A 25,749-nucleotide genomic window follows, 5' to 3' on the forward strand; every position below is an offset into this window, starting at 1 on the left:
AGGATGTTGAGAAAATTGACGACGGGGGTGGAGATGGCAAAGAAGGCGGGGGTAACGGCGTTACAACCACCGGAGGGACGGGGCGACACAGAACGGCCACAAATAAACGATCCACAATTCACCGGAGGACGAGACAAGAAAGCTTTACATTGCCCTGGAGACCTCTGAGCAGGTCTTCCCGGCAAACAATTTCTCCGATCATCAAACTCCGGCAACCTCAAACACACAGGCGCTTCTCCAGTAAAGAAATTGTAACTATAAGTGAAGTTCTCAAGCTTCGGTAGCTGACAAATACTCGCCGGAATCTTTCCCGACAACTTATTATGCGCCACATTAAGCTGCTCCACCGAAACCATCTCACCAACACTCTCCGGTAACGGCCCAACAAGTTCGTTAAAACTAACGTCAAACACCGTCACGTTCTTTAACCGTCCGATATCAGACGGTAAACAAGAATTAAGACCATTGTTCATAAAGATGATCTCGTTAAGATTCTTCATCTCCACCAAACTCGAAGGTACACAACCATGGAACCGGTTATTCGCCAAAACAATAACCGAAACCGGCGAATCACCGAAATTCTCCGGTAACTCAAACCGGAACCGGTTATGGTTTATAAAAATCGCGTCAAGATCTTTACTAAAAAGCTCTTTAGGTACAGTTCCTTCAAATTCATTAAACCGGAGATCTAAAAACTTCAACGACGGTAATTGCAAGACAACAGTCGGGAATTTCCCAGCGAACCGGTTGTAACTAAGATCAAGCTCGAATAAAAGCTTTAGCCGGTTAAACCGGTGTGGTACAGTACCACAAAACCGGTTTGAATTAACATGAAACAAAGCGAGATCTGATAACAAACCAAGCTCTTCAGGTAAATAACCAGCGATATCGGCGTGATTGAGATCGATTCCGGCGACGGTACGGATCTTCCGATTATCAAGCGCCGGAGAACAGAAAACTCCGGTGTAGTTACAGACATTGGATCCGATCCAATTCGAAGTGAAATTGTTTGGATCAGAGAGAATCGCTTGTTTCCAAGCTTGTAGAGCTATATAAGCATTTCGTAGTCTCGGATTCTCGAATATTAGAGAAGGATCAACGGTGATTTTGACGCTTCGTTCGGCGAATTCGAGTAATTGACGGCGTTGAATGTGACGGACTTCGTTATCGGAGAGAACACCGCCGTGAGAGAAAGAGTTGGTGAGATTGATGAAGAGGAAGAAGAGGAGGAGGATTTGGATCGTCTTCTTCATTTCAGTTCACAAGACATCTGAGTGAAGTGGCAATGGGGTGAGAATTCGAAAGAGAAGTGAGGGTAAAATGGGAAATGTAGATTGTATAATAATAATGTTATGGAGGATTTTTGGGATGGGGGAGATTTGAGGAAGAGAAGGGTTTGTGTTATGTTGTGTGGAAGGAGAGATATGTTGGAATATAAATGAAAGAGAGACAGCTCATTCACAGCTCAAGCCTATCTTTTTTTTTTTTTTTTTGCATTTAAAAATTTGGTCTTCCAAAAATTTATAATTATCAATTTCACCTATTCCCATATAATCACTCTGTTCTAATGTGAAGAATGAGTTGTGGACAATCTGATTTACTTGTTTTTGTGGTGTTTTGGTATTTTGAAAACTGAAACTTATATAAAATCATTTGTAATTCCGTTTGGTTTTGGTTTGGTTTAACATATACAAGTTTCAGTTCGCTTATGATTTCATTTTTTTTGTTTAAATTAAAATTTATATATTTAGTGTTGTAATTATTTTTAATTATTATGTAAGATTTTAAAATATTCATTATTCAAACTACCAATTTTTTTTGGTGTGATTAGGTTCGATTTATTTCTACATAAATTTTGGTTTGGTTCGGTTGATTTTTGCAGTTATAGTTTTTTTTTGCTCTTACTAATATATTCTTCGTACAATTTTTCACTTGAGTTACAGAAACTGGTTAAATTTTTATTATCTATACTAGTATTTTTGCAACACTTTGGTGACGTATGGGTAAAAATGCTTATGGGTTAATCGGATATCCGACCCGTTTCAAAAAATCATTCACAAGAAAATTTGTTGGGTCGGGTTATATTTAACCCAACTCATACACCGGATATTCCATATTTAATAATTTAGAGATTTAGAAGATTTGATTAAGATTTATAATTATGATTCTCCTATCATTTTTATTTAATTTGTTTTTAACTGTTTTGAATCATCATATAATACATAAAGTAAAAAAAAATCAATTTTTTTCTGCTGTGATTCGAAATTTTAAAAACGGACATATATTATCCAATTGACGAAAATGTGTTCAACTTTTTACATCGATTAAAATATTTAGAAAATGATTCAGAATCATATCATAAATAAGAAGATAAATAAAATAAATGAGTTTTTTGGCCGGACGGGTTTGGCGGGACGGGTTTTTGAATCAACAATAATAAAAAGATTAAAATATCATTAATCTGTTGCTTCAATACGGATTAAATCCTTTTTTTTAATACCACAAATATTAGACATATTAAATCAGTCTCATTTTGAAAAGATTGTATCAAACCAAAAATTGTCCCGTGATATAATGTTACTTAATAACAATATTTATAAAATTTTAAAATATCATTAACATGCTGCTTTAATACATATTAAATCTTTAGTTTATTAAAATATAAATGTCTTAGAGAATGATATGATTTGTAAACTTTTATATATAATAAATAATCATTAAATTTTAAAATAAAAACAAATCAAGGGACGTGTTAAGAAATTACGGAACATGTTATATTTCAGAAAAGATTTATATGGCGGACGAATTTGAATCAATATTTATATACCGCTTTAATATGGGTTAAATCCTCAGTTTACTAATAATTATCTTGTGGACTCGTGGTATACCGTTACTTAATAACAAGTGAAAACTATAATATAAATAAATATGTTATAAGGAGATACAATTTACAAAATATTTTTATACTAACTTTAAAATTAAATCATCCCGCGGTGTACCGCGGGTTAAAATCTAGTATTTATGTAAAAGCATAGTTGTTTTTTTTGGATTTATGATTGATTTTTATATTCCTTTTTAATTTTAATTGGGGATAATAGATATTTTTGTTAAATTTGTATTGAATCATAATTTTATAATTGGTATCTCATCTCTTGTAACTATATTTGACCTTCTTTTATTTTCTAATAAATGGGTTTCCCTATATGTTATTGTTATTATGAAATGCATGTGATTAGTTGTATCTTGTATGAATATATTTATATATTTCACCAAAATTAGGAATTGTTGATCAATTAGATTATATGCAAAAAAGATGTCTTCACCGAAAGGTCTTGTGTCCTCACTTTGTTTACTTTTCATATATCCCAATCATCTACAGCGCATACAATATTCCATTAATATTGGGATCAAAGTTGTAACTTGTAAGAGATTGCGTAAATTTAATGTATTATGTACTACTATTTATAAATTTTGATATATGCATTCCTTAAACGACAATTTTTAATAATTTGACCCGACAAGGTTTCCCTCTATCTCAAAATATAAAATTAATATTAAAATATACTAAATAGAAAAATAAATAATCAAGTTACGGTAGACCGGTGAATTTCGTTTTAATTGTAAAGCTTCTATGTAAATAAAGGTTAATGATCGATTTGTTTTTTTTCAAAAAAAGAATATTGCAAATCACAGTTGAACAATCGATATTTTTAACTGCGAAAAAACTCGGATTTATGTAGACTTTACAGATTAATTTGGGTTTCGGCGTAACATGTTTCGGTTAATAAAAATATCGGTTCACAAAATATTAATAAAAAAATAAGTAGGCATGCATATATAAAAATATTTATAACAAAAACGCGCAAAGATTAAGAGGTGAACGAAGAAAAAGGATAATGCCAGCTTTTGAGAGCTTCTCTTTTGTTCTGTGATGTTGAAATTCCTTTTCAACAGATTCTACAGAAGCAAACAAAAGCAAAAGTCTTCAAATAAAGACATCTAATTATTAATATGAAATGACATTACTCATAACTAATCATACTTATGTTAACAATAATTATTGTCTAATATCTCAAAGCAATATATAAAGAAAAAATGGAGCAGTTACGTAATAAAGAAAAATAATAAATTTAAGAGAGAGGTGGTTAAGTAGTCAAGTTGGTGTTTTTCTTGCCGAGTTTCGGCGTATCGGTTGACCATGAAAACCATTTTTAATTTGATTTATTGCAATTTGTCCGTTGCCGATGAAATTTGGTGATATCACGAGTTTAATTTTATTTATATTTATTTCCCAATCACGAGTTTGTTTATTTCTTTTGGACGCTCACGTTTTTTTTTTTTTTTTTCAGAACCTAACACTCGAATTAAAACGCGGTTGAGTGTTAGACATTGCTAAAAGAGATGTTTTTGTAATTGCAGTTGTCACTAAAATGGATAGAGTAGTTAAAAGCGAGTATGCTTTGATATTTTTCTGGACATGTATAAGCGTTTGAATATATTAATTACTAAAGATCAGACAGACATTGGTGTAAAGTAACAAAAAAATATATTTATTGTTATATAAAAAAGATATTTATTATGAGAAATTATAAGTTCTATAAAAGTTTTACCTTTTAAATAACTAGAAGGTTCATGATACACACATCTCCAAAGCAATGCCCAAACTATGTAATTTTTTGTTTTTTTAGAGCAAACTCTTCGTAACACGAATCAAACCCGTGAAACCTTCAAAATTCTTACGTTTTTGGTAGGTAAAAGTCTTAACCACTAACCACACTCTCTAAAAAATTCGAATATAGTTTACTCATAGAAAATTTAAATTATTTATGTTTGGCTTAATTATTTGCTATTTGTTGATAATTTTTGTTTTTAATGTCAATGTTGACCTCATTGCCCTATGTTCAAATTCTATTTTTGCCATGTACTTGTTTCTAAATTTCCGTTATAAAGCATTTCTGAGATAGGACAAGTTTTGAATTCCCAATTCAAAATATGACCTGAATAAGAATTTCTCAAGTTTTGTTTGGGACAATTATTATATAAATAATTATATATATTCATAGTATATTTTTTTTTTTGTCAAACAAGACTTCTATTTCATTCAATCAATCCACATGGACAAAGTTTACAAAGTCTCTTCAAGCATGAAATAGAGTACAATAATCTTCAAAGAAGAGAAGCTAACATCATAGATAGATAGATAGATTTGATAAGTCATAGAGAATCGGAGACAGAAGCAAGCAACAAGCCACATGCGACCTAATGTTGTTTCATAGACACTTCCGCGAACAATTGGGGAAGATATGAAATAGTCACGATCGAGAGATCTTGTGACGTTGAGAAAATGTCCTTTGCCTCTTGATTCGCCAGCATGAAACGCAATGAGGACATTGGGACCAATGGTTGAATATCATGGAAGATATAAGTTTTTTTGGGTACGGGCTTGAGCTCAAAGTTCAGGGGAAACATATATAAAGCGTTGATGAAGCTATGGTAATCACCGCTCCTTGGAGACGAAATCATAATGTCATTCTTCTTCAAAATTTTACTCGAAGTGTAACATTCCAAGTCTTCAAACCGGGAGCAATGGTTCATCCACAATCGAGACAAGGTTGGGATGACAGATCTAAAATCCTTCATAAGAAAGCTTTCATCGGACAAGACCCGAGATATATTTGCAAACAATACAATCTGAGGAGGGCTTATCACAAGGTTATAATTAAGATAAATGCATAACCAGGCTAAAACTTTTGTCGACACAAGGTAAGAGATGAGTCTTCGACCAATCCAACCAGAGTGTAGAAACATCAGATTTAGTGGGTTTGACAAAAATTTAAAGAGAGCAAACCTAGGCCAGTGTGCTAAATGGGTTGGTGCTGCAATCTTGTAAATGGGCCGAGACTGGGAGCTTCGTGGGCCAAGCCCCTCAGAGGAAAGCATCAGCTCGATTAGGGTTAATCCTTCCGCCGTCAGCTTCATCACCACTTCAGGCATCGCCGGCTGAAAGATTCGGTGAGGCTGGTAATTGACGAGGATCGTGAAACATCTAAACTCCATGGATCTAGATGAGGACTTGAGACAGGTCTCAGATTCATATTTAAGACCACAATTAGATTCAAAGAAAACCTCTTTTGCCGGTTCTGAAACAAAGGGAGAGAATAGCAAGGAGCTTGAGAAAGTGGGCTTCACCGGTGTCTAAAAAATTGGATCTCGTTAACTTCTCGATAAGAAAACAAGATTTTAAGCTCACATTTATACAAATTACGAATATAAGTTGGACGTTTTGAATTTTAGATTAAAAAAACAAAAAATTGTAAAAAAAAAAAAAAAAACAAATTGGGCTAGGCGCTGTTTAGGCGGATAAAAATCGGATCAGCGATTATTCTTACCGATTTGGATAAAATCGCCTCAACCCCCTCTGATCAGCGCCTAGGCGGTTAGGCGGCCGATTTTAGAACATGGCGTATAAATAAATGAATCTTAGGATCCGAATGGTGACAGCGTATTTGACTGTGCGGGAAAAGCGGTTTTATAGTGGAGTACGGTTCAATTGCGGTACGTGCAGGAAAAATATATTTGCAGGACAAGTGCAATTTTTATAGAATAAGCGGTACGGAACAATGTTTGATTGGTGAAAAAATAATTAGCGGTATATAATAAAATATTTGAATGGTAAAAAAAGCAACAAGCGGTACGCATTACCGATTATAGATAAATATGTTAAATATAAATATATTAATAATTATAAAGTAATATTTTTTTGTTAATGAAGAAACATTTTCATATATTTATCAGTCTTAAATATCCAATGATCTAAGATAAAGTTTTTTTTTTTTTACATAATTATGCTAATTTTTTTTTTTAATTTCAATCATAAAAAAGCACAACACAAAAAAAAACCTATTATTGGCATGAACCTAATTATGTTGGCAAATTTTCATTGTTTCGTAGAACACCAGTTATAGTTTCTAGCAATTGTAGTTTATCTTAATCGGTGCTTTCAGCTATGTCAATGAAATACTTACGCCCAAATACTTGCTCCTTAAGTGTACTAATGCATGCCCAATAAAATCTAGTATAATTAGGAAGGTCTAGCGCAATGAATATCGCTCCCGCCTTTTTAAATTCATCGTAATTATATTAGATCTGTATTGTTGTTGCACTGAGAGGAGCAAAAATTTCGATTGGATGATTTGAACATGCTCGTCTGGAAGACAAATATATATATATATATATATATATATATATATATATCCAATAAAATACAATAATTACTCTGTAATTTCTTATAAATAAATTTGATAAGCTATTAACTGAAAATTGTGGATATATATATGTTTACTGAAAATTATATATAAACAAATTTATTTGATAAAAAAAATATTACTGTAACACACCAAATTTGAAGAAAATAAAGGAATCAAATTTTGGGTTAAATTGATCGTTTTGAAATTATCTGATTTCAGAAGAATTTCTGAGAAATTCAAAAGTCTGGGGCACCATCTGTAAATAGATAAAAGTCTGGGGACTAAAGTGCAAAAACGGGAAAAAATGTGCAACTCGATTTCATCTTTACCGAAATCTGAGAGATTGTTTTTGGCAACTGGAATCTTCATCCTTCAATCCTAATTGTTTTTGTGATTCTCTTGTCGATTTGAGACTTTTGCTGAGTTTTCAAGCCCCTTTTTGCCTCAAATCCGATTTGCATATTTTTGATAATTGAGAATCAGAGTTCGTGGTGATTTAGTTCGTGGTGCTTATGGCCTCTGCTGCTGGTGATTTAGTTCTGGATTGTTTTCAACTTTGGTAAACTTCATCTTCTTCCTGCTTCAATTTTCTTCCATGGAAGTGAGCTTTAAGCTCTTTAATGGTGGATTTCGTTTTAGGAAGAATTAGAACTCGAGCTATACCTGTTGGGGTCGGATTTCACCCATCCTTTGAGACCGACCAAACTTCAACACCTCGGGTTATCCTGCTAGTCAGCTCGGGTACCCTGCCAGTCAGCTCGGGTACCCTGCCAGTCAATCTGCCAGTCAGCTCGGGTACCCTGCCAGTCAATCTACCAGTCAGCTCGGGTACCCTTCCAGTCAGTCTGCCAGTCAGCTCGGGTACCCTTCCAGTCAGTCTGCCAGTCAGCTCGGGTATCCTGCCAGTCAGTCTGCCAGTCAGCTCGGGTATCCTGCCAGTCAGTCTGCCAGTCAGCTCGGGTACCCTGCCAGTCAGTCTGCAAGTCAGCTCGGGTACCCTGCCAGTCAGTCTGCCAGTCAGCTCGGGTACCCTGCCAGTCAGTCTGCCAGTCAGCTCGGGTACCCTGCCAGTCAGTCTGCCAGTCAGCTCGGGTACCCTGCCAGTCAGTCTGCCAGTCAGCTCGGGTACCCTGCCAGTCAGTCTGCCAGTCAGCTCGGGTACCCTGCCAGTCAGTCTGCCAGTCAGCTCGGGTACCTTGCCAGTCAGTCTGCCAGTCAGCTCGGGGTACACAGTCAGCTCGGGGTACACTGCCGAGCCTTATACTGCAGTTACCCCGAGGCAAAGTCTCAGTGCTACCCGAGGCTCAGTGCTACCCAAGGCAAAGTCTCAGTGCTACCCGAGGTGAAATGTGTATTGTTCCCGAGGCGAAGTTTGCAAAGTCACCCGAGGCGAAGTCTTTAGTGTCACCCGAGGCAAAGTCTTCAGAGTGACCCGAGGCAAAGTCTGCAAAGTTACCCGAGGCGAAGTCTTCATCATCACCCGAGGCAAAGACTTGATAAATATTCATCATCAAAGTATCATTTCCAAACAAGGCATCATTTCCGAAGGGTCATTTCCGATAAACCCGGAAATGATAAAGGAGAATCACGAAGGATCAACTTAAATCAGGAAATCTTCCAAAAACTCCGAAGAATAAGGAAATTATCCTGATCCGCGATATTCTACACCGACTTCAAGATAAATGGAAATCTTCCGAGAATATCGCTGGAGAGGCGGTTTATCACCCCTATATAAAGAGACTCAAGGCTCTCACAGAGGAAGAAGCAATATCGCTCTAGAATTTACACTGCGCAAAGCTCTCACAGCACAAACACCTTTTTCTATTACGATCAAACTCTTGTACGATCAAAATCATCTTTTCATTAATAATATCAAGAACACCATCTTTGGTATCAATCGTTTTTGTTGTTCTTTGAGAATTCACGATTATCGTATCCCTAAAATAAAACCCTAGACAAATCTTGATTGTGTTAGTTTCGACTTCCACAGTTTGGCGCCGTCTGTGGGGATACTTTAGAATTCTCTTACCCTAAGACGCAGAACTCGATTACCGAAAAGGACGATGAACGAAGACGGTCCTCAGACACCACCAGCCGGAGGAGGGAACCCTAATCCTCCGAACCCTCAGAATCCTCAAGCCGATCCGACGATCATAGCGAGTCTAGCCGAACTGAAAGATCTAATGGTTAAATTCCAGAAGAAAGCTGACGACCAAGAGAAAGCTAACAAAACCTTGGCGCAGCGAGTCGACGAAATCGCAACACGTGGGCAACAAAAAACCACGGGTTTCCAGACTTGGCCGCCACGAGCTCGGAGGGACTTGCCTGGCATCAACCCAACAAGACTCACGTTCGCGACGCCAACCGACAACACCAGAGTCGCAACCCGAGCCGACCCTGCCAGACGCGAGAACCAAGATGATCCAACCGAGCCAGACGCAGTGGACTTGACGGACGAGCCAGATGATCTGCAAGATGAGCGTACCCGAGCCGGAGCTAACTCCGCCGAGCGAACAGATCTCACTGACGATGAAGAAACTGAGGAGAACATAAGATGGGCCGAAGAATCCGAAAGGGAGGACGAGCTCAGCAAGATCCGAGCCTCCCTAGCCAAGGCGGAAGCTGATATGAAGCTCGTTTAAACCCAGATACATAGCGTTTCATCCTCTGCACCAAACATCGACCGAATTTTAGAAGAATCTCGGAATACGCCCTTCACCAAAAGAATTTCCGAAACGACGATGTCCAATCTGGGGAAGTTCAAAATCGACTCCTACAACGGATCAACCGACCCGAAGTGTCACATTAAATCTTTCGTGATATCCGTAGCCCGAGCCAGGTTCAAGCCCGGGGAGAAGGATGCTGGTCTATGCTTACTATTCGTGGAACACCTCAAGGGACCCGCATTAGAGTGGTTTTCAAGATTGGAACGAAACTCGATTGACAGTTTCGACGAGCTGTCGACACTTTTCCTCAAGCAATACTCCGTGCTCATCGACCCCGGAACCTCCGATGCAGATCTGTGGTCTCTGTCTCAACAACCCACCGAGCCGTTAAGAGATTTCCTCACAACTTTCAAATCGACACTAGCCAAGGTCGAAGGAATCACAGATGTAGCCGCCCTCTCTGGTACAAGTCAGAATTCAGAAAAGAGCTGAACCTATCCAAACCTACTACAATTCGCGACGCGCTGCACCGAGCCTCAGATTTCGTCGCCTACGAAGAAGAACTGGAGCTACTAGCGAAGAGACACGAGCCGACAAAGCAAGCATCCCGAACCGAGAAAGCCCAAACAGGACCGCAGAGCCAGAAGAAGCCGGATCAGAGTGAAACATACACGCACCACGAGGGGCACGTTTTCTCAGGAGCCCACAACTATCAAGTCGACGTAGGCCGTGGGCAAGGAAGAGATTCATTCACTTGGACAAGATGTCAACCCCTAGGTGACGAAAAAGAATACTGCGAGCATCACAAGACCATCGGGCATCACACTTCCAGATGCAGGAGCCTCGGAGCAATATTAGCGGCCAAATTTCTAGCCGGAGAGCTTGGGACGAACATAACCCTCAAAGACCTACAGCCAGAACAAGTTTAGCCCAAACAGGTGGACACAGCAAGGGGTCCCGAGCCAAGGGAGCCAGAGGCTCCGAAGAGAATCCGGGGAACACCCGACGAGGAGCGTGACGGAACACGACAAAGAATCCACACGATAATGGGAGGATCAGCGTTTTGCCCCGACACCGTAGCCGCGATCAAAGCCTATCAGAGACGAGCCGAAGCACCAAGCAACTGGTTAAGGCCATTCGACCAACCTAACGATGTAATCATGTTCAAAGAAAGTGAGACAAATGGGCTCGACATGCCTCATAACGACCCTCTGGTCATCACGCTTGCCATCGGAGATAACGACGTATCAAGGGTGTTGATCGACACCGGCAGCACTATTGACGTAATTTTCCGCGAGACGCTTCGGCAAATGAACATCAGCATGTCGCAAGTAAACCAGACTCCGAGGCCAGTACTTGGATTCTCTGGAGAAACCCTAATGACACTCGGAACTATTCAGATACCAGTCCAGGCCAGTGGAATAACAAAGATAGTTGATTTCTCTGTCACAGATCAGCCGACCATCTACAACGCCATTATGGGCACCCCATGGTTAAACCTAATGCGAGCTGTCTCCTCGACATACCATCTCTGCTTGAAATTCCCGACGCCTAACGGTGTGAAAACGATATGGGGAAGCCAAAAGAATTCCAGGATGTGTTTCATGGCAGCACATAAACTTCGAAACATCGTCGCCGAATCTAAAGTCGAGGTCAATCATAAAAAGGCGAAGATTGGCCGAAGCAAGGAGAAGTACCTTGCAGAAAAGAAGGCGGCCGTAGAGAAGAAAGCTCTGGAGGCCGTTCTCGGAACTCATGCTCCTCCCAAAGCGACCGATGAGCCTAAGGTGGAGATGACGAATCCTAACCCCATTGCCGTCACAACTGGTCCCGAGGAGGCCGAGACTATCCCAGTTGTGGAAACACCTCAGGAAATACTACCGCTAAAAACCTAAGGTACGTATAAGCTTGAACTACAGGGTGGCTTGATCCCCGAAAAGGGTACGTAGGCAGCTCGTCCTCGGACGAGTTCAGCTACCTCCCCTTATCAAAAAGGGGGGGGGAGAGTGGGGTCCGTATATCCATACTCCCACTCAAACTTTATCAATTATACGTTTCCTATACTCCTATTCAAATTTTATCAAACTATATTTCTAAGTATACACTTCGAGTTTTTATCCGATCAAATCGACCTCGGTCTTTACCCCGAAACTCGCCTCGGGAAATCAACACGGTCTAAACTCCGTTCGGTTCGTTTGGGCGATGGCCACGCCCGCGAACTAAATTCATCTACACCTCCACGGTTACAGCGCGCTATATAAGCATTCGAGACAATCTGGTCGAAGATATCCGACCAAAGATGAAATTGTCTTCAGAAACCCCAGTAAAATCTTAACACTGGTGCCCCAGTTCGCTTCTAAGCACTGGTTATCGATTGAATCGAATCGGGTCGCGACCGTGAACGTTCAAATCTTTCTGCTAAAACCCAGTTTATCTTAACACTGGTACCCATCTTTCGCTCCGGCTGCTAAAACCCAGTTTATCTTAAGACTGGTACCTATCTTTCGCTCCGGCTACTAAAACCCAGTTTATCTTAACACTGGTATCTATCTTTCGCTCCGGCTACATAAATTTTTTTTTTACTTAGGACAAAAAGATGTTTTGATACGGAAACTATTCAAAATCATTGTATTCTCTTCGAAGACAAGGATCTTTGAAAATAGCGTTTGTATTTACTTTGCAAAAATACAACGACAAAGTCATCCATGCACAATCTTACACTACAACCAAAAAAGAAGAAAAAGGACGGTTCTAAGAGTGCCGCCTCAGGTTCACTGGCGACTCGATGCAGAAATTAACAGCTCGGTCAAATCATTCATGAAGCTCGTCACACTTGCTCCCAAGTCAACGAGCTGGGGGGCTAACTGTTGGGGTCGGATTTCACCCATCCTTTGAGACCGAGCCAAACTTCAACACCTCGGGTTATCCTGCTAGTCAGCTCAGGTACCCTGCCAGTCAATCTGCCAGTCAGCTCGGGTACCCTGCCAGTCAATCTGCCAGTCAGCTCGGGTACCCTGCCAGTCAATCTACCAGTCAGCTCGGGTACCCTTCCAGTCAGTCTGCCAGTCAGCTCGGGTATCCTGCCAGTCAGTCTGCCAGTCAGCTCGGGTATCCTGCCAGTCAGTCTGCCAGTCAGCTCAGGTACCCTGCCAGTCAGTCTGCCAGTCAGCTCGGGTACCCTGCCAGTCAGTCTGCCAGTCAGCTCGGGTACCCTGCCAGTCAGCTCGGGTACCCTGCCAGTCAGTCTGCCAGTCAGCTCGGGTACCCTGCCAGTCAGTCTGCCAGTCAGCTCGGGTACCCTGCCAGTCAGTCTGCCAGTCAGCTCGGGTATCCTGCCAGTCAGTCTGCCAGTCAGCTCGGGTACCTTGCCAGTCAGTCTGCCAGTCAGCTCGGGGTACACAGTCAGCTCGGGGTACACTGCCGAGCCTTATACTGCAGTTACCCCGAGGCAAAGTCTCAGTGCTACCCGAGGCTCAGTGCTACCCGAGGCAAAGTCTCAGTGCTACCCGAGGTGAAATGTGTATTGTTCCCGAGGCGAAGTTTGCAAAGTCACCCGAGGCGAAGTCTTTAGTGTCACCCGAGGCAAAGTCTTCAGAGTGACCCGAGGCGAAGTCTGCAAAGTTACCCGAGGCGAAGTCTTCATCATCACCCGAGGCAAAGACTTGATAAATATTCATCTTCAAAGTATCATTTCCAAACAAGGCATCATTTCTGAAGGGTCATTTCCGATAAACCCGAAAATGATAAAGGAGAATCACGAAGGATCAACTTAAATCAGGAAATCTTCCAAAAACTCCGAAGAATAAGGAAATTATCCTGATCCGCGATATTCTACACCGACTTCAAGATAAATGGAAATCTTCCGAGAATATCGCTGGAGAGGCGGTTTATCACCCCTATATAAAGAGACTCAAGGCTCTCACAGAGGAAGAAGCAATATCGCTCTAGAATTTACACTACGCAAAGCTCTCACAGCACAAACACCTTTTTCTTTTACGATCAAACTCTTGTACGATCAAAATCATCTTTTCATTAATAATATCAAGAACACCATCTTTGGTATCAATCGTTTTTGTTGTTCTTTGAGAATTCACGATTATCGTATCCCTAAAATAAAACCCTAGACAAATCTCGATTGTGTTAGTTTCGACTTCCACAATACCTTGTTAGAAAGCTCTCGTTCATACGGATCCAACGCCACTAAGATCTCATCAAACGGAAGTCGGAATTGATCGGAATTTGATTGGTAAATATTTCAATTTTGTTGATTTATAGTCGAATCGGGATTTATTTGATTGGTAAAAACCAATTTGAAACCGGTTTTGGGATGACCTGTATATGTAGAATACTTCTTGAAATCTAATTTTGAATTGGTTGAGTTATGAATTTTAACCGATCGTAATTATGACCGGTACGGCTGCTTTTATACCGGTTTTGGAAAAGCTGATACGTGATTATGATTTACCTTGAAATTATCTTTCCTATGGTTTATTGTACGGATTTTTCTGATAGAAGGTTGAATTTAGGTGAATTAATTGGTGTTTTGGACGTGTCTAGAATATTTAGTTTAGTACGAAAATTTGTCCAGGTGAGTTCTAACTCCCTCATTAGTTATTATACATTTGTATAATATTTAGGAATATGGTAGAAAGAAGAAATGAATTATTTATATGTTTGAATTCTGAAAATTAATTATTTGTTTTAATGTTATTAGTCTGAATCTGATTTCGATGATGAAACATGTTATTCTGTTAAGACCGGCTCTATTGAGCAATCTGTGGCGGCCGGCATCGCCAACTGATGTATTCCGTATTCTGATATTCTGTTAGTGGTATTAAGGTCGGTTAATGTCGTGCACCATACTTCCTTATCACCTCGTTAGGGCTAACATCCCTATCCAATATATTATGTATATATTCAGTTCGTATATGGTTTGGATCGACCAATGCTGGGGTTGTACCATTCCAATGTTGCATTGCTGGATACATGGTCATTATGTTCTGATGATATTATTCAGTCTGATGATTTTATTCTGTTCTGATGATTTGATTATGTATTTTGATAGTATATGTTATGTTGTTATTTATTTTAATTGAATTGAAATTTGTGTCTGTTAGCATCAACACGTGAACATTATTTTGTGCGGGGTCAGACCGTGTTGTTACTTGTTCGTCGGGTTTGTAGTCTCACTGGGCGTTTTATTCGCTCACATAAGTTCTGATTCCGTGCAGAGGGCATTGACGAGGAGCAAAGTACAGCTGAGGTTAAAATTTGTTTTTCGGTCGTAGGGCGAGACTTGGTAGATTTTCCAACGTTTAGTTTATTTTGTTTTTGAGATTTGAAGATTTACGAATTTTAAACTTTTACATAATAGAAATTTTAGTATTTTATGTGATTCTTCCAAAATTTCTTTTGGATTTTTGGGGCGTAACATTAACATGAGATATAATTTATCTTTTTATCACTTGTTTTAACAAAATTTAATACACTAAAATATCACATATTCTTTAGTATTTAACAAATATTAGTGAAAAATATAATGCATTATAATTTCAATATTATATAATAAGTATGTAGATTTTTAATTTTACTAACGATAATACGATATAATTTTGTTCATAACAAAAAGAACTAGTTTAAGAAAATATAACATATGTTAGTGTTCAAAAATTTAATAAAAATAAAGTATTTTCTAAAAATCCTAAAACAAATAAATATATTCAATATTAAAAAGAAGAGAGTGATATTTTTTGTGTGTCTAACAAATAAGTTAAAATCCATTAAATCATTCAACAAGTGTATTTTTGGTATTAAATCATTTGATAAATACATTAAATTAATTGTTATAAAATGTGTTTAATAAAAAAAGAAATTTTACCTCAAAGTGAGAGATGAGAGAGGCTGAGAGAGAAGATGGTAGGAGAATGTTTTTTTTTTGGTATTCACATATGATTTTGATAAAATAATCTTACATATGTATATAGTAGCTTTAATATCAAAATAATCAAAATTTAAAAAACAAAAAAAAAAAAAACTACATTATCTACTGCGTTTTTCAAGGCATTGCTGCATAAAGACCACTTGTTGTTTTGAAAACCGGTCCAGTCCATTATACATTGGACAAATCCGCAATTTTTTTTTTTTGAAAAACGTAAATATATAAAAAAAATCTTGATTAGTACATGTGGTACGGTTTTGGAGAAAATATCTAGAAAACCGCTTTTTAAATGTTGCAAATCACTATCTTATGCCTTGATTGGAGACATGAAAGAAACAGAATTGAGATAAAAATATTAAAAAAACGCCTTTTGTCAGCCAAAAAACGGATTTTTAGAGTGGATAATAGACAGAACCGCAATTGTACATAGCATCGTTTTTGTATCCAGCGGTTTCAGTCGAAATCCGCAGTGACCAACAAGTAATAACTTCTTATTTTTTTCATTTTTATTATTAAATTTGCTATATATAGGTTACATCTATCTTTCCAAAAATCACATATACAAAAGTAGAATTAAAAGGTTTCTTCATGTTTTAATATATAGATTAATATACTCGGTGCATATAGTATTTTATTATAATAAAAGTTTATTTTAATAATAGTCTATGTACAAAATCATCTTAGTTATTTTCAGAATTTGTTTTAATAACATTTACAAAAACTTTTCTAATTTATTAATACAAATAATATCATAATAGATATAATATATGCATTCTATATCTATAAGATATAATTTTCTTATGGTGTATCGCAAATAATTATTTCACCAATCAAACATTATTTTGTACCGTTTATTTTATTAAAACCACACTTGTCTCACAAATATGGATCTGATTGGTAACATCGTATTTGGTTATGCCAGAAAAGCGGTTTTATAGTGTGGTGCAGTCCAACTACGGTACATGCGGGAGAAATCTGCATCTGAGAAATTTGATAATACGATATAATTGTTTTTCACAGAAAAAAGAACTAGGTTTAAGAAAAATTGTGACACAGGTTAGTTTTCAAAACTTTAATAAAAATAAGGAATTTTTAAAAAAATTCTTAGAAAAAATATACTCAACATCAAAAGGAGAAGAATGATATTTTTTGCATTTCTAACAACTAATTTAGAATCCACCAAATCATCTATCAAATATATTTTTTATATTAAATTATTAGATAAATATATTGAATTAAGTGTTTAAGAAAAAAATGTTATTACCTGAAAGTGAAAATGAGAACTGAAGAGAAAATTATAAAATTTGACACAGCTGGAGTATGATGGAATGCACGAACTTGAGCAAATGGCTATGTAGGAGAGCTGAATGGGAACAAATAATAAAGAGGAGTGGTGTGGTGGAACTTTAAATTTGATTTTGGTAGAGAGAAAGATTTTTTCTCTTTAGTATTGTTGAATGATTTTGGTGATGATATACCATATATATACAGTAGTTTTATTATTAAAAATAATTGAAATTTAAAAAAAAAAAAAAAAATACATTATCTGTTGCGTTTTTCGAAGAAACAACTGGATAATGACTGGAAAAGCGGTCCAACGTTTAATCTGTTGGACAAACCGCAATCTTTTTTTAATAAAAAAACGCAAATTTCCATAATCAAAGGGTCCGAATGGTAACAACAAATTTGATTGTGCAGAAAAAGCGGTTTTGTAGTGCGATACGGTTCAACTGCGGTACATGCGGGAGAAACGTATTTGAGGGAAAAGTGCGGTTATTACAAAATAAGCGGTACATAATAAAATTTGATTGGTAAAAAAATTATTTGATGTACACAATTAAATATTTAAATGGTATCAAAATAACAAACGGTATGCATTACCGATTATAGATAAATATGTTAAAAATAAATAGACTGATAATTACAAATTACTAGTGTTTTTTGGTAATAAGGAAATATTTTCATATATATATGAACTTTAAATATCCAAATTGATCTAAAATAAAATTTATTTTTTGACATAATTATTGCTAAATTTTTTAATCATTTAAATCATAAAAAAGCACAACATAAGAAAAACAACTATTATTAGTCTGAACCTAATTATTTTCGCATATATTCGTTGTTCCGTAAAACACCAGTTATAGTTTCTAGCAGTTATAGCTTATCTTCATCGGTGCTTTCAACTATGTCAATGAAATACTTACGCCATAATACTTGCTCCTTAAGTGTACTTATGCATGTTCAGTAAAATCTAGTATGTTTAGGAAGGTTTCACACAATGAATATCTCTTCCGCCTTTTTAAATTCATTGTACTCATCTTGGATCTATATTGTTGTTTCAGTGGGAAAAATTGAAATTTCGATTGGATGAGTTGAAACTGTTCGGATGAAAGACATCTACATTAAAGTAAATTTAATGATTACTCTACAATTTTTCATAAATAAATTAGATATCATATCATTAGTAATTCCATAATCACATCTTCAATGACTATTATACTATATTTGTAAGTATTAAAACATTTATAAATAAAAACATGTTTATATATATTACAATAATATTGTATAAATAAAACAACCAAAATAAACGTAAGTAAGTTATACCATAAATATAGGTAGACTTTATAATATATAAAAACATGTTATTAGTATAACTAAAATTTTGACCGTAATTAAATTAATTTCGTAAATAACCAATTAGTAGAATAAAGTAATATATGTAAAATTAGTCTATTTTAATTTCATGAAGTTCAAAATTATTATTATAATAGGTTATAAGTAAGCTAATATTATTGGGAAAAACTTATAAAAAAATATTTCACATTCACATCCATGGTTATGGAACAAATTATAAAAAAATTACAATATTACCTTAAATTTTAGGAGATGATAGAAAATATGACACATATATAGACTGTTTTTAATAAATAAAAATTTAAAAATAAAAAATGTATAATCCATTAGGAATTTCTTTGGGCCACTAGGTAATAAAGTATTCGAATCTTGAAGTACGGTCCATGTGTTTTTTATCTTGATTCGAAAACCGTAATATGACTATATAAACAAAATAAGAAAACGCAAATCTATCATAATTAATATTGATTGGTGATAAAGGTGCGGTTTTCAAAAATAATTATTGAAATCCGCGATTGTTGTGTTTCCAATCACAACCAAAGTTGATTGATGACATAACTGCGTTATTCAATAAATGATTGAAAACCGTACCTCTTTTTGAGTCACCATTCGGATCCAAATAAAATTTATTAAATTATCCATTTACAAAAAATAAATAAAAATATTTCAAAAAGTTAAATTTTTAATACTAATTTATAAAATATTTGCTAACCAATAAATCTGATTGTTTCACACTAACCACACTTGTACCGCATGATGCGTTTTTTATTCAAAAACCCACACTTAAGGCCATGAATGGGAGACACGTATAAGTGTGGTACGGGAAGAACCGCAATGTATTGGTACCATTCAAGACAATTTGTCTTGATTTTTTGAAAATAATATATAAAAAAAAGGAAGTGCGGTACATTTTTGGTCTTGATTTACTGAACCACATGGTGCAGTCATACATGTCCACTTTTGTGTGGTTAAGGTGTGGTATTTTATTTTTTATTTTGTTTTAATTCAAAAAAATCTGAATTTTTTTTGTATAAATAAGTTTTATCCAATAACACATTTTTGAAAGAAAAAAAAAATTTCTGAAAATTTTAATTATTCAAAATAATTAAGCAAGGTTTAATAACTATGATACCCGCACCACATATTGTTTTTTCACCATTCATATGGAAGTCGGCTTTTTCATACCCCTACATAATGACTGTGTTGAATTCATACATTTATATATTGCTTATGCTAAAACATACCCCAACTTGTAGTAAATTTGAATTCCAAACCCGAAGTAAATATTTTGTGCCAAATTATACAAAAACGTGCAAATCGCCTTAACACTGTTAACCCACCGTGAAGTCATGCTGACTGTGAATCCACGTGTGCATAGAGGCCCAAAACGACGTCGTTTTGGATTTAATTGAGAAGACAAAGTAAAGCCAGAAACGACGTCGTTTGGACATTTTATTCACTTAGCCTTCTTTGTTTCCCGACTCGAGCTGTGGGCGACAAAAGCTTAGTGATTTGGGGGTTTAGAGTTCTTGTGGATTGCGACGGATTAGCTGCAAATCCGAACTTAATACTAATGATTCCCGTTGAAGCAGAGGATTTGCAAGTCCAACAGAGAGATCCGTCGAGGTAATTTCAAATCTATTTTGGATTTTCAAAATCAATTTCGGATGTATTCATATATAGTTTTGAGTTGCTAAAGAGATAAATTGTGATAATTTGTGTGCCTGCATAGTTATATTAGTCTGTATTTTCATTTCCTGCACAACTTTGCTTCTTGAACACCAACTGTTCGATAAAATGCCAATTTCTGATAATCCTCTTCTCTTTTTTTTCTCAGCTCTGACGATGTTACTTTTCATATCTACTACAATGGAAAGTTTGTAGTCTCAGGCAGTAATGTTCTTACATATAATGGAGGCGAGATTCACACACTTGAATGTAAGCCAGAAGCTATTTTTACTAACATGACGGAGTCGGTTGGGTTGTCTCTGATTGGTCACATAATCTGGTATAAGCTACTTTACGAGACTTTTGGAGAGATGAAGCTATTGTATACTGGAGCTGAAAATTTTCAAAAAATGTGTTTAGCTTCGAAGTGGACAAAAATGGTTGATATATTTACAGAGAAGGATGAGTCTCATGAGAAGGTAATGGTGTGAATGGAGCTGGAGAAGAAGGTAATGATGTGAATGGAGCTGGTGAAGAAGGTAATGATGCGAATGGTAGAGAAAATGCTGATGAAGAAAATAGGAATGAAGTCAGAGGTGGTTAGCATGATGTTAGAGGTATTGGTGATGAGCTTGATGGCGAGGAAGTTGCTGATGAGGATGAGGTTTGTGATTCAGAGGGAACCCCTCAGAATTCTGATTCTGAGGACTGTGAAAGAAGGTATGTTAGGTATGAGAGTGGCAGTGGAGAGATAAAATTGGGGCAGGTATTTGACAGCATACCTCATTTTAAATAAGCTGTGGTTGAATATTCTCTAAAAGAAAAAGTTAATGTCAAGTACACAAGATGGGGAAGCGAGAAATCTGAAGTGAAATGTACACTTGGTGGTGATTGCCAATTCAGAATCTACTGCTCTATACAAAAAAAGATAGGAAAGTACATGGTTATGACATGCAATGATGAACATTCATGTATTCCAAACGGGTATAGCAAGGTCTTGAAGGATGGGGTCATTGCTAAATTGTTATTGAATGACGTTAAGAAATATCCTACCTTTAAGCCGAAGGCCATGCAATAAACAATTGAAGATCGTTTCAATTTGGTGGTGACAAATGATCAATGTAGAAAAGCCAAGGCTAAAGCATTGTCAGTGATTGAAGTTGAGCATGAGGAGCAATTTGCTAGACTAAAGGACTACCGTCTAGAGCTAATTGAGTAAGTTATATATCTCATATCTCATGAAATTTTTGATTTGTTGTCATTAACTTTGCTTGTTTTTTTTTTCTCCACAGGTCTAATCCAGAATCAACTGTGGAGGTGGGGACAGTGTTAACTGATGATGGTGTAGAGAAATTTGACAGGATATATGTGTGCTTAGCAGGACTCCGGAAACCATGGCTTGCTCATTGTTGACCTATAATTGGGATCGATGGCTGCTTCTTGAAGAATAATGTTAAAGGTTAACTCTTGGCAGCTATTGGAAGAGATGCCAACAACCAATTCTTTCCTGTTGCATGGTGTGTTGTGCCAGTAGAAAATACAGACAGTTGGGTGTGGTTCATTAAACTTCGTAAAACAGACTTGAAGCTTGGAGATGGAGAAGGGTTCAGCCTCATTTCAGACAGGCAGAAGGTAAATATCTTGTCTTTATATTGATACTAATTATAGTTAAATATGAGGATTAATAGCATTAGTTTCTGTGATAGGGTTTGCTAATTGCTGTTGAACAAGAGTTGCCCAAAGTAGAACATCGTATGTGTGCTCGCCACATCTATGGGAATCTAAGGAGAGCATATCCAGGAAAAGAGTTGCCTAAGGACTTATTCTAGGCTGTAGCTAAGAGTTTCAACAGTGCTGATTATGACAGAGCGATGGGAGCTTTGAAAAGCTTTGATGAAGGTGTATATGAGGCTGTGATGCAGAAAAACCCGCAGAATTGTAGCCGTGCATTCTTTGCGTGCACATCAATGTGTGAAGATGTGTCTAATAACTTCTCAGAGTCTTACAACAACACAATCAACAAAGCTAGAGAGATGCCATTGGTAGAAATGTTGGAGACCATAAGAAGGCAGTGTTTGATCCGTAATAATATGAGAAGGAAGAAGACTGAAAAGCATAAAGGAAAATACAGTCTCAAGGTGGCAAAAACCATTGAAGAAGAGAAGAGATACTTGAAGTATTGTCAGGTAATCCCCTGTGGCAATGGTCATTATGAGGTACTTGAGAATGGTCATGGGTTTAGGGTTGATATGAACGCAAAAACTTGTGCATGTAGAAGGTGGAACATGACTGGGATTCCTTGTCGTCATGTATTGCGTGTTATTGGGATGAAGAAGCATCTGAAGCCTGAGGATTTTGTTGAGTCTGATTGGTACTTGACATCAAGATGGGTTGCTCAATACAGTGAGCCACTCATGGGAGTTAATGGTATGTACTTTTGGTCTAAATCTGGTGAATCATTGCTTCAACCACCACCTAGGGTGATAACTAAAGGTCCTACAAAGAAGCAAAAAAGAATGAAGGGCAAGAATGAGTCTCTAAAAAAGAAAAAGAAGAAAGGAAAGGAAGCTGAAGTTGAAGATCCTCCTCAAAAGAAAATGAAAATAACTAGAGAAGGTATGACTTTGCATTGTGCTCGATGTAGCATTTCAGGACATAACACTAGGAGGTGTCCAAATGTTGGGGTCCTAAGCAAAAGAGCATCTAAAAGACAAGAAGAAGGTCCAAGCCAAGCAAGTCAAGCATCTCAAAGTTCACTTAATAATTAATTGTGTAATTGTCTGGTTTGCTAAACTATTTATGTTTCAGAATTTAGGATGATGGTTTTTGGATTTTTTTGTTTTAGGATGATGGTTTTTAGCTACTGCCTCGGATTTGTTGTTTTAGGATGATCAAAACCTGCATTTTGATTTATTTTTATCAAGTCGGAATCTCAGTTTTTGGTTTTTATTGTTGCGAACATAGAAACATAACTAAACCAGTAGCTTTTTGCTATCAGTGGTATCGAGACTTGGTCTCTCTTGGTCCTAATGTCCTGCAAATCACAGAGATTAAACCTGCAATTTTGTGTGTCGATATCTCTACAAATTGAGACTTGAGAGTTATAGACTTATTGTCTATTGATCAAAATGCAGGTTTTTGGCTTGACATTGTTTCAGATTTGGTCTACTCTATCCTCTCCTCTTTACTTGAAACTGAAACTCAATCAAAATCAATTCAAACTAACAAATTTCTCTTAACTTAACAAAGTCATTCCTCATACAAACACTTAAAAGATGAAAACATACACCACAAACAAGACTACACTACATACAATGATATTTTTGAAACAACGTAGAGATTGAATCTCTTTCTCACTGCAAACAATCATAGCTTTGAGCTCTCCAATCTCTTTCTCACATCTTTTTGCAAGTGCTTTAATAGCTTCAATCTCCTTACCATAGCTACTTGCAACGGCCTCACATGTGCGTGTTTCACATGCTAGACTCTCCATCTCAGCTTGTATCTTCTCAACAACTCCCTCAACCTCTTTCATCTCTTCAACCATAGCTATATCGGTCCATTTGAACAAATGTCCATTATCCTACAACAAAATTATGTTTATACATCATTTTCTTCTATTTAGATGATAAATCATAACCAACATTACCTCTTTTGACCCATATGGACAATAATGAAAAAGTCTTCCCGGATTCTTCAATGTATCTGCAGTTTTGATTACAGATTCTGCACCACATCTACATTTTCTAGGTAGTCCTCTTTCTGCTCCACGCCGATTGAAGCTACCACTCATCCCTTCAACAAATTCAAAATCAAAATTCTCATCTATATTATCTAAATTGATGAACAACAACTAAAACGACCACAATAATCACTTACCTGAACTATATGATGAAGACATTGGATGCTAATCACTTGGATTCAAAGAAAATCGAAAACCCCCAAATCTTAGGGTTCACAGTCTATAATCGGGAGAGAAAGAAGAAGAAATGAAGTAGAAGGTCCAAGACGACGTCGTTTAAGGATAGCAATTGTCTCCTCCATTTAAGCCAAAACGACGTCGTTTTGGAACTCTCTACACATGTGGATGCCACGTCAAATTCCCCGTCAGCATGATTTCACGGTTCGTTAACAGTGTTAGGCGTTTTGCACGTTTTTGTATTATTTGGCACAAAAAGTTGAGTGCAGGTTTGGAATTCAAATTTACTACAAGTTGGGGTATGTTTTAGTACAAGCAATAGATAAATGTATGAATTCAACACAGTTATTATGTGGGAGTATGAAAAAGCCGACCTTCCCCATTCATACATTGTCCCACACTGCTTTTCTCACAATAAACGCACTTCTTTCGCTATATGCGTTTCTTTCAACCGTACCGTAGTAAAACTGCACCGCATCTTTATAACCGCTTGTCCCGTACAGTCCAAACCGCTGTCACCATTCGGAGCCTTAGGCTTCTGAGTGGTGATGACAGTTTAAACTGTGCGGGACAAACGGTTATAGAGGTGAGGTACGGTTTCACTGAGGCTATGAATGGAGACATAAATGCGGTACCGTTTCCAAGCGTTTTTCGAATAACTCATATTTGAATAAATTAGTGTTTTCTTAAAAACAAAAAAAGAACATATCGCGTATTAGACCAATGGATAAAGCTATAGACCGCTTTCAAAATGAGAAGCATTTTTTACCGAGAGGTCCAACGAAAACCGCACCAGGTAATACACATTTTTTAAAAATTCTTTTATCTTAAGGGGCAATTAGGTGAGTGACCATTTTTATAAACGAAATGAAGAATATAGCATACTAAAGCCCAAAACAAAGAGAATAACCATAATACATAGTGAAAATACAAAACACTTCTTGGGTGTAAGACACGCGCATAGAAGGAGGAGGGAAAAGAGAGGTTACGTCTGTGAGGAGAGAGAAAAAAGCTTAATTGTTTTTTTTTTTAATATTTGTTTTTCTTCTACCCCATTTGACTTTTTACATTATATTTAGTGTTTGAAAACATTAATTTTAATTTATAACTTTTATAGAAAAAAAATATGGTTTTTTTTTTCTCTATATTATATGATTTGGATTTCTAAAAGCCGACTAAAACCTATAAAAGTAAAAAATAAATTAATAAACTTGGTTTATATAAAACACAAAAGAAATAGTATAGAAGCAAATAAAATACTAATGATTAACATAGTGGTGATGGTGGTATCCAAAAGGGCTAGTTAAGAGCAGGACAAAATTCAATGTATTTATAGAAAATTCAGCATATCAACTTAAATACATGCCAAAGAAATAAATGTTATATTTTACAAGATATAATAAAAGAATTTCAGCTTGCTAAATTAAATACACCGTGAATTAATAATATTATATTATAAAGACACAATATAAAGAACCCAAACTACCGATGTTGTATGTTTGGATTACTCCTCTATTCAAAATTAATAAGATTAGAAAAAAAAGGAACCCAAACTACCGAAATTAGATTAAATAAATAAAATAGTATAGAACCAAATAAAATAGTATGGAATGAGGTACCGTGATAACGGTTTAAGGTACAGTGATAACCATTGGCGGACCTATGTGTTAAGGA

General features: G+C 36.5%; 1 protein-coding gene across 1 annotated transcript in view; it reads right to left on the bottom strand.

Moving 5' to 3' along the window:
• LOC9299216 (leucine-rich repeat extensin-like protein 3) overlaps positions 1–1,417 on the bottom strand; it is a 2,336-nt gene extending 919 nt beyond the window's left edge. The window contains exon 1 of the mRNA XM_021020717.1: positions 95–1,417. Within this exon, the coding sequence (XP_020876376.1) occupies positions 95–1,253 (1,159 nt within the window). The 5' untranslated portion in view covers positions 1,254–1,417. The remainder of the gene's footprint in view (positions 1–94) is intronic.
• Between the last annotated feature and the right edge of the window lie 24,332 nt (positions 1,418–25,749).

Source organism: Arabidopsis lyrata (genome assembly GCF_000004255.2).
Source record: "Arabidopsis lyrata subsp. lyrata unplaced genomic scaffold ARALYscaffold_9, whole genome shotgun sequence".
NCBI lineage: Eukaryota > Viridiplantae > Streptophyta > Magnoliopsida > Brassicales > Brassicaceae > Arabidopsis > Arabidopsis lyrata.